The sequence below is a fragment of the Tachysurus vachellii genome, chromosome 1 (assembly GCF_030014155.1).
Source record: "Tachysurus vachellii isolate PV-2020 chromosome 1, HZAU_Pvac_v1, whole genome shotgun sequence".
Classification (NCBI taxonomy): Eukaryota; Metazoa; Chordata; class Actinopteri; order Siluriformes; family Bagridae; genus Tachysurus; species Tachysurus vachellii.
Window position 1 is genome coordinate 39966311 of NC_083460.1, and position 10000 is coordinate 39976310.

General features: G+C 45.1%; 1 protein-coding gene across 2 annotated transcripts in view; it reads left to right on the forward strand.

The window, feature by feature from the left end:
- The window catches only part of sbf2 (SET binding factor 2), a 115468-nt gene that overhangs the window by 59376 nt on the left and 46092 nt on the right, over positions 1-10000 (forward strand). For both annotated transcript variants that reach the window (XM_060864121.1, XM_060864041.1), the window contains exon 16: positions 889-1038. In XM_060864121.1, coding sequence (XP_060720104.1) covers positions 889-1038 — 150 coding nt within the window. The remainder of the gene's footprint in view (positions 1-888; positions 1039-10000) is intronic.

A 10000-nucleotide genomic window follows, 5' to 3' on the forward strand; every position in this document is an offset into this window, starting at 1 on the left:
CACATACAGAAATATTATTCTAACATCAACTAGCGGCATTGTTTATTTTACGTTTTCTTCAGCCAAATAACTATAAACCGCCTAAACCACAGGGGTTGCCGAGATCTTATCCCAGTCTTTTTTTTTTTCCGGATGGATTCCCCTTCTAACAGCTACGGGACGGTAGCCAGCTTATTCACGCACCCATCGGGTTTAATAGGAAAGCCTGCGCTCCTCTGTGGCTACAAAAATGCTGAACTCCGAGCTAAACGCTCACACGGAGCCAGTAAAGCCGTAAAACCACGGCGTAGCCATTTCCACACGCCGATATGAAAACCTGAAGCGAGCGCTAACAGAGCAGCCAGAGGTTTCACCCGCCTCCGCAAACCTCATGCGATACAGTTGGATATTGGCTGTACTGTAACTGGGGTTTTTTTTTTTTGTTTGTTTTTTGGTAAATTGTTCCAAACAATATCTTCTATATCAAAAACATCTTTCCATATTAATATTATGTGACAAATTAAAAGAAAAATGAAGTTCTTTTATAATCTTGTTTTATAAGAAGGAGACCTGTAGATATTTCTGCTCGCATCAGTCAAGCGTCACCTCAAACAGATGCACGGCGAAACCTTTTCATTCCGTTTGTAGACTTTTGAGGGAACCACACGGGTGTGAGAGGTGCTAAATGTCCAGAAAAAAAAGATATGTCATGATATCACGCTTAATGACTACAATGCACATAATCCACGTTTATTTCACTGATACCAAAGAGTTCCTTATGACTGGAGACAAAATAATCACCAGTGCTGAGAGAACAGATGGAAGTTCTGGGTTCTATGGGTTTTTTTTTTTTTGCTGCTGAGTGAGATGTGAATATAATGGTGGTGTTATTGTTGCTGTTGTGTCCAGGCTCTCCCTGCGGCTCTGCGCGCCCTGAAAGGAAAAGCAGCTCGTCAGTGTCTTACCGAAGAGCTCAGTCTACACGTGCAGCTGAACCGCGCCATCCTGGACCACCAGCAGTTCGACCACATAGTGCGCATGATGAACTGCGCCCTTCAGGTGGGACGCGTCACATATCCGCACTCACAGTTACAGGAACCGGAGAGAACGCTTACGATCCCTGACTTCCGAGCCAAACCGCGCGCACGTACCCTCGGAGAAGCTCTAACAGCTATCTTTTCCGCCTGTAACGTTTAGCTAGTGAGACCTCCTGGTGTCTTTTCATGAAGTAAAGAACGAAGAAGTGCTCAGACGCGTGTGTTCCGGGTTTATTACTTTAACTCGGTCCGAGTACGAGATACCTTCGTTATGACTTCATTTAGTGACTCATACGAATATATACAGAGAAGTGATTTGGGTTAATTACGGTTTGTAATTTATGACCGTTTGAGAGCACAAATCCCCACGAAAGGCTTGTGTTGACTTTTTTTTTAATCCCATATCAGTTAGCGAGTTATTAAAAATTTCCCCTTAAATTTTTCTTTTCTCGTATTCGTCTATAAACTGTCACGTTACCCTCAATCGGGGCGTAACGAGGTCCTGCTGGTAGTCCTTTGTTTTACAGCTCCACATCACGAGGTTGGGGGGTTTTAACAGCGCGGCGCCGTTTTACTAGCGCGCAGCTTTTATGGAGTCACTTTGAGTTCCTGGCATATTTTGGAGCTCTGAACCTGGCTGAGGTTATTAGTCCCAACATCTGCAGCTGGAGTGGACTCGAGCGCTGCGCCGCACCGCAGGTCACTGGATGTGGGAGCTGTAAAGCAGTCAGGGGCACGGCGGCTCGAGCTGTTCACGCTTCGCGTCTATGACGACGAGGTCAAATATGCGCTCTGTAATGTGTCTTTGGCCCTCGGTGCAGTATTTGCGAAGGATTCGGTATGCCACCTCGTTAGATATCTGACCCCCGGTCAAGTTTAATTCTCATCTGTAAGGGGGAGGGTGTTCTGGGGGGGACGGGTGAACAAAATTTGCATGGATATGTGTGTGTAATTTAGCCAATGGTGCTTATTGTGTTTTCTTTTTTTTTTGCTACAGAGCAGATTTCCTTTAAACAGTTGATACAATGCCAAAGCTTGCTATATATAACGATACGCAAAATACGGCATCGAAACATTTACATTTACATTTACAGCATTTAGCAGACACTCTTATCCAGAGTGACTTACATTTTTTTCAGTTTATACACCTGAGCAATTGAGGGTTAAGGGCCTTGCTCAGGGGCCCTGCAGTGGCAACTTGGTGGACCTGGGATTCGAACCAATGACCTTCCGATCAGTAGTCGAACGCCTTAACCACTGAGCTACCACATCCCCCCGAAAGCACTTAACGATGACGACTAACAGAACGGCAGACGATGAAGCGCTCTACACGTCGTCCGGAGACTTCATATAGATTTATGGAGACTGAATTTGCAAAGGAATGTTTTTGAATCATAGCATGAAGATAAAATATTGCACAAGATGCAGCAGGCCATTATTTTTTGTTTCCCCTGACGCCGGGCCTCCGTTATGCGTCCGTCTTTTCAAGGTTCCCGGCACGTGGCGACGTCCTGATGGAAGCCGTCTGACTGATAGTAGAGTGCAGATCTGGGAAATGGTTAAATGCAGTGATGGAAAAAAAAGTCTTAACCAGGAGAGGACAGCAGGTTCTGTTTGTCCGCTCGCGCTCACTGATGTCGCGGGGAGCTTTACATGTTTTGTTGACCTCGTCCTGAAACTGGGGGCCTTCGCCGATCCCCTCCCTACCCAGGAGGGATATTATCAGTCCTGTGCATGCACTGTGTTTCAAGGAATGTCTCAATGGATGGAACAGATATCGCTTTATTACACCGACGCGCTTACCGCTTAAAACGTTCACATTTTTTGCTTTTACAGTTGCGCAGTCGTAAATCATCCTGTTTATCCTCTGTTTAACCGGCGCAGCGTTTAGAGAACTTCCCTTAGGTTTGCCTTAAGCACCTGTAGCAGCGTTCCACCATCTTAGGTGGGGGAAAATATTTGTAGCCCCACACATAGTTTTCATTCTTTCCCATCTCCAAACTGGGCTTTATTTTTAAAAGCATGTCACCGTTTGGTTACGCGGCACATAATAAAATCGTTCTCCGAATACGCAGCCTAAATATTAGTGCCGTACTATAGCTGTGTGTCTGGCCAAAAATGCACAGAGAAAGCATTCGGAGAATTTTTTTTAATTATTTCAAATGATTAATTTTCGCTCTTTGATTTTTTTCGCTCCCGTATTCGATTCTTCCAAACATCTGCTGGAAAAAAAGATGTTCTCGCGAGCATCCAGGAGTCGATGGATTAGTTTCAGATGAGCTGGAAAAGAAACAGAAATAGCAGATAGCTTGCTCTGTTGAATTGTTTTCATATCTCACGCTGAGCAATCTCATCGGCTCGCTTCATCACGGGGGGGAAAGGGAGGGCCGACACAAAAAGTGCTGACATACGACAGCCAGTGGCGGTGCCAGTACTTGTTTATGAGATATGTGTGCAATGACCTCGACGTTTAAAAACGAGCACACACACACATGGACACACACACACACACACACACAGGGACACTGACACCGACAGCCTCACAGAGAGAAAAGAGCTGCTTTTCATTTTTGGCTTATCACACAGCTGCCTTGTCACACATGTCAGTGTTGTAATCGCGTATAATAGCTCATTAGTGTAAATAGATAGACTAGGGTTTGTCTATCTGTGAAAAATGCAGCACATTCCTGCACACTCTCATAGCAAGGTCAAGGTGTTATGGGATCCACATGTCACCCTGGCTGCCGTCGTGGCTTGTTTTTTTTTTTTTTTTTTTTTACCGTCTGCGACGGGTTTGTTCGGTACGCCGTATTTTTTTTCTTTCAGGAAAAACGATCAGCGCACGTTACAGTTACATAAGCTACAGGCTGTACATTAGATCAGAGGTGAAATAATACGCGCCACATGGGAGGAAAACTTGTGCCCTGATCGACTTCTCTACAAATCCGTGACCATGTGTTTCTATGAACTAGTTATACCCACATGTGCACTAAATCAGCTGGATATTTATGCACACGCATATGTGAAGCTGTTGGACGCCTCTGCAGGAGCTCCACAGCCCATTTCCAGACAAGCTGCAAGCTGACAGACTCGCCGGAGATGGAGACAACGGCGGGGCGCAACCCTGTCAGTCAGCGCCCGCCATCCAGAGCACTAAGTGATCAGATATAGCGCTTAAAAGCTTTACAGAGCACGTTTTTCTGCAGGGAGGCTCGTGTCTCGTCTCCCAGCACTTTGAGGCGAGCTGGAGTTATCTGGAACCCATGAGGCCTGCTCTGTTCTCCTTCTCAGAAGCTGCTGTATCAGTGACCACATGCTCATACAACCGGTCAGATGACAGATGTGGACGCTATGAATAATTATATTTGTCTGATTTCTCGTTGGTGGCACGGTGGCTTAGTGGTTAGCACGTTCGCCTCACACCTCCAGGGTTGGGGGTTCGATTCCCGCCTCCGCCTTGTGTGTGTGGAGTTTGCATGTTCTCCCCGTGCCTCGGGGGTTTCCTCCGGGTACTCCGGTTTCCTCCCCCGGTCCAAAGACATGCATGGTAGGTTGATTGGCATCTCTGGAAAATTGTCTGTAGTGTGTGATTGTGTGAGTGAATGAGAGTGTGTGTGTGTGTGTGTGTGCCCTGCGATGGGTTGGCACTCCATCCAGGGTGTATCCTGATTGATGCCCGAAGACGCCTGAGATAGGCACAGGCTCCCCGTGAACCGAGGTAGTTCGGATAAGCGGTAGAAAATGAGTGAGTGAGTGAGAGAGTGAGTGATTTCTCGTTCTGCTTGGCATCCGCAGGTGGCGTCACATCAGGCTGGTTCGGTGACGGCTGCTCTTTTTTTGTTGTCGTTGGATAAGGAGCTTTCATATCAAGGACACTTTCTTGCGCAGTCCTTGCCGTCACCCTGTTTTGCTTTTACATCAAAGCACAAGAACTCTTCCAAGGAAATGCCTCTCGATCCTAACCGTTTAAGCCGTCTGTCAACGATGAACTTTACTGCTTTATCACACTTCATTACAAGGATACTTTATTTATCACAGCCTCATCTGACAAACATGTTCATGCTAATAGTATTTAGAGTAGAGATTTGTTTGGATTTCTGTCTGTTGTAGAGGTGATGAATAGAACCACGGACGGATCAGGGGCCGGATGTTGAGCAAGACCAACAGAATCCCTGCAGGGGGGACAGAGTGCGAAATCATCCTGGCATCCGCACCATTTCCTGCAGTGACAGATGACCGAGATGTTAGACACTCCGAAATCTGTTTCTGCGTCTGCTGTTCTGTAGAAATGGTCTGTTTCTTCTGTTAAATCCAGCATCTTTAAGTGTTCTTCAGTTTGTCCTTCTGAGGAACACTTAAACACTTCTTTTAGAAACCTTCCCTACCTATTAGCTCCTAGCTATTGGGTGATGTACAAGTTCAAAAACCACAAAAATAAAATACTTTTTTTTGGCTTAAACTTGGATCAATGATCATGGGTTGCCAGATAAAGATTTCTACCCCAAAATTCGATATATAGATTTTTTTTTTTTAAAACACTAATAAACCAAACTAGAGAACAAACAATATGTATTTTATAATGACGCTGTTAATTTGTTGTCAGCCAATCAGGAGAGAGAGAGAGAGAGAGAGAGAGAGAGAGAGAGAGAGAGACGTTTTGTTCTCAGCTCTAGTGTTGTGGTTCAATTCCTGCCTTGGCTCTGTATGTGTGTGTGTTTTTTGTAATCCCCCCAGTTTCCTCCCCAGTCCAAACACATGCATTGTAAGTTGATTGTATTCTCTAAATTGTCCATTGTGTGTGTGTGTGATTGTGCACTGCGTCAGGTTGACTGTTCATTGCGTCACTCACCTTGTACCATGAATCCTCTGAGATGGACTCCTGGTTACCTGAAACAGAAATTTAATGGCCAAAATTAATGGTGTTAATTGATTAAATAGGCAATATATAATCCATTGCTGATGTTCCAATGCTCCTGGCAAGGGAAATACCATGATCAAGAAGGTGGATCACATAGGGTGAGGCTCAGTGGTGCAGTGGTGGCTCAAGTGGTTAAAGCTCTGGGTTGTAGATCAGAGGATCAGGGTTCAAGCCCCAGCACTGCCAAGCTGCCACTGTTGGGATGTTGAGCAAGGCCCTTAACCCTCAATGTATCACCGTTGACCCTGAGCTCAACGTCCAAAGTTACGGGATACGTGAAGAAAGAGCTGTAATGTGTATGTGACAACAACAAAGCCTTCTTCTTCTGCTGTGGATGAGAATTTGTAATCTGCCTTACACCATCTGTTAGCCAGCTTGTTCTCCACACCAGAGCAAAAGATTCGCGTTTGTCCGAGATATCTCGCAGGTTTTGTATGGAGCCATGACTGCAACCTGCTGATGAACTTATTTAAACGATTCAAGGTCACAGCAAGGTCGAACGTCTGAAATAGTTTTTCTTTAGTAGATTCCTTGCTCGGCGTACAGAGCTTTTTGTCATCGGTTTGTCCGAGATTCTCATTAGAACAACGTCTCAAGAACGAGCGCTTGAGTGGTCGAGGATTTATACGCAGTTCTCGCTGGAATCGATTCAATCAGGGTCAAAGTCACAGCAAGGTCAAATGTCTGAAATAGTTATAGGTTAAGAACTTCCTCCCTGTTTGAATTATGTTTTAAGAGATATAAATCAAACCTAAACTTATCTTAGTTCTAGACTCTTAACTCTATTCTGCTTTACTACTCTTAATATTCAGCTTTATCATCAGCTTCAGCTTTGCTACAGAACAGTGATTTGGTTTTTCTTTCTGTTCCAGTCACTGAGTTTAATACTGAACCACAGAACCGTCACACTGGGAAGCGGTGATGTAGCTCATTCCCATGCGCCGTCGTTACCTTTTAGTAGCAACAGGTAAACACAGCGCCGCACCATCAGCCCTGGCCTTTGGCTTATTCACGCCGACTGAACAAACAACAGTGAACAGTGGATAACTGGATGTTAGTCAAAAGTGCACTGAGCAAATATTACCCACGTTATACAGGATGTTTTGGACAGACTCGTCATGAAGCACCTGGTTTTTGGGGCCATTGTGCTATTTTTGCTCACCATCGTTCGGATTTTTTGTCGTTATCAAACTGTCGCACGGATCCTCGAAAGAGTGTGTGAAGTAACGCGCACGGGAAGCTGATCCATCTTCATTTCCCTCCTTAGTGTGTACAAAAGTCAACGTGCCAGAGGGAAGTAGGTCACATGCTGTAATGCATGTAGACGGAGTGACACACACACACTGCTCTGGAGGAGCACGTACTGTGTGGTTTCGAACGGTTCTGACTCACACACGTGAACTCATCACGCATTCCTCTGTAGCTGAGTAAAAGCCTCATACGTGCTGCAACTCAGGACATAATCGCTCGGTATATTTTGCACTTTGGTCCTTAACTGTAAGGTGTGACCTTTTAATTCTCCTATTCCACAGCTAAGGGATTGTGTTCTTTCTTTCTTTTTTCTTTCTTTCTTGGCTGAAGAACGACGTTTAACAGAGACTGAAATTGCGCACAAAGCCTTTATTATGAACACACATACATTACAGCACAGTGGCAGTTTTTTTCTTTGCATATCCCAACTGAGGAGGTTAGGTTTGGAACGCAGGGGCAGCTATGATACAGCCCCCCCCTTTGGAGCACTGAGGGTTAAGGGCCTTGCTCAAGGGCCCAACAGTCAACTTGCCAGTGCTGGGGCTTGAACCCTGACTTTCTGATCAACAACCATTACCACTTGATCCACCACTGCGTCCTTATCCATTTACGATGCTCTTATTTTATCCTCACTTTACTTTGAAGCACTCGTGATGAGCAAAGTGTCATAGCTGCTGATTTCTACACTTCAGACGTTTCTCGAAGCTGCTTCCCGACCGTCTGAGATAATTCAACGTCTGCCGTCGACGCTCCGCGCCCGTCCACTTCAGTTCGCGTTTATAGCCTCTAGCACAGAAATGTATACCGCACGTGACATGAAGCTATTAGAGGCTGTTACACATTGTATGAAGTGAACCGTATCTGCGGATCCGCACACCGCCGTTAGCTGCCGTTGTTATGCTTTCAGCTGCAAAGCATTTTTCTCCTCTCTGGAATTCTTTTAAACAATACTGAGTGTTATAAAAAATCTGCTGCACAGTCGGTCTACGGGGGCGTAGGGGGGCATTGCGGGGGGCGTCGGTGGCACGGCTTTCATGTTCCGCACTTCTGTTTTGCATTTGTTCCTCTTGCATTCCAGCACTGCGCATTTTTTTGGGGGGGTGAAGGAAGATCGGGTCTGGAGACGTGGTTGTAAAGAGCTGATTCAGACAGCACACAGGGAATTAAAAAAATGCTCCACGCTTAAAAAAATCAACCAGATCGACCCGGTTTTGACATTTTTGTGGCTAGAAAGATAAATCCTTACATCCTTGTGAAGACTTTTCCATTTCCTGAATGATGCTGGTTATTTATGTTGTAGTAAATCCAGCCATTTGTCACAGGTCTCCAGATGCGTCCACCTCCTCGACTCGTTTCCTCGCCCGACTTTTCTCTCTTTTTCGTCTAGTGTCTTCTGTAAAGAAACTCTGTGTCGTTTAGAGCGGTACGATGTGACGATATATGATCTCACCCCGTTATATCATCAGGCGTTAGTGCTTCCATAATTATCCTTAAGTAGAAACTGACGTATCAGCTTTTTTTGTACCAGCTTCATCTTTTTTTTTTCATTTTAGTAAACTTATGGGACTTTTTTAATCCGTGTAAAGAAACAAATGATTTTCTGGCTGTGATTCCGATCTAGTGAGTGAATGTGTTTCGGTTTTTCAGTGCGTTTTATACGAACGTTTGTCCCTCTGTTTATAACCTTACACTGAATTTGTGTCGAAGATCAGAGGAACGAACGCTCGGAGCGTCTCGGAGAGCAGGAATGGGTTTGATATCAACATTAACTCTGAAGATACAAACATCTGTGTGGAATAAAAATAACCGTTTTTTTGTTGTTCTGGATCTTTTCTACGAAAATATCACCTTTAGTATTGTAGAGAAAACCAGAAATAGTGATGAAACTTTACACATTCTTAAAGTCCTGAGTGTTTACTTTGATACGAGCTTCATATTAACACCACTGTGTGAGTGAGACACACTGAACACGGACACAACAAAAACAGGCTTAGATACCTGCCGAATATATTATTAATGGTGCTTGCAAAGCAACATTATTACTATTGTGCCGGACTAAACTTCGGCGCGTAACTTGTCCCGCAGCTTGTCCCGCCCCAAAATATGCAAAATTAAGGAACTTTTTACAACATGGACATGTGACATATCAAAACACTCAGAACAATGAGGGGAACTTCATTCATTCATTCATTCATTCATTCATTTTCTACCGCTTATCCGAACTACCTCGGGTCACGGGGAGCCTGTGCCTATCTCAGGCGTCATCGGGCATCAAGGCAGGATACACCCTGGACGGAGTGCCAACCATCACAGGGCACACACACACTCTCATTCACTCACACAATCACACACTAGGGACAATTTTCCAGAGATGCCAATCAACCTACCATGCATGTCTTTGGACCGGGGGAGGAAACCGGAGTACACGGAGGAAACCCCCGAGGCACGGGGAGAACATGCAAACTCCACACACACAAGGTGGAGGCGGGAATCGAACCCCGACCCTGGAGGTGTGAGGCGAACGTGCTAACCACTAAGCCACCGTGCCCCCCTGAGGGGAACTTCCTCACGTGTAATTTGATGAAGTCACATGACGTCACGTGGTTTCTCGTGAAATTAAAAAATTAGCACAACATGGACATGTGACATATCAAAACACTCAGCACAATGAGGGAAACTGCCTCACGTGTATTCTGGTCATGTCACGTGACGTCTCGTGATGTCACGTGATGTCACATGAAAATCAAAATTTAGCACAACATGGACATGTGACATATCAGGGGAACTTGCCACGTGCAAGCACCGTTCACATTTT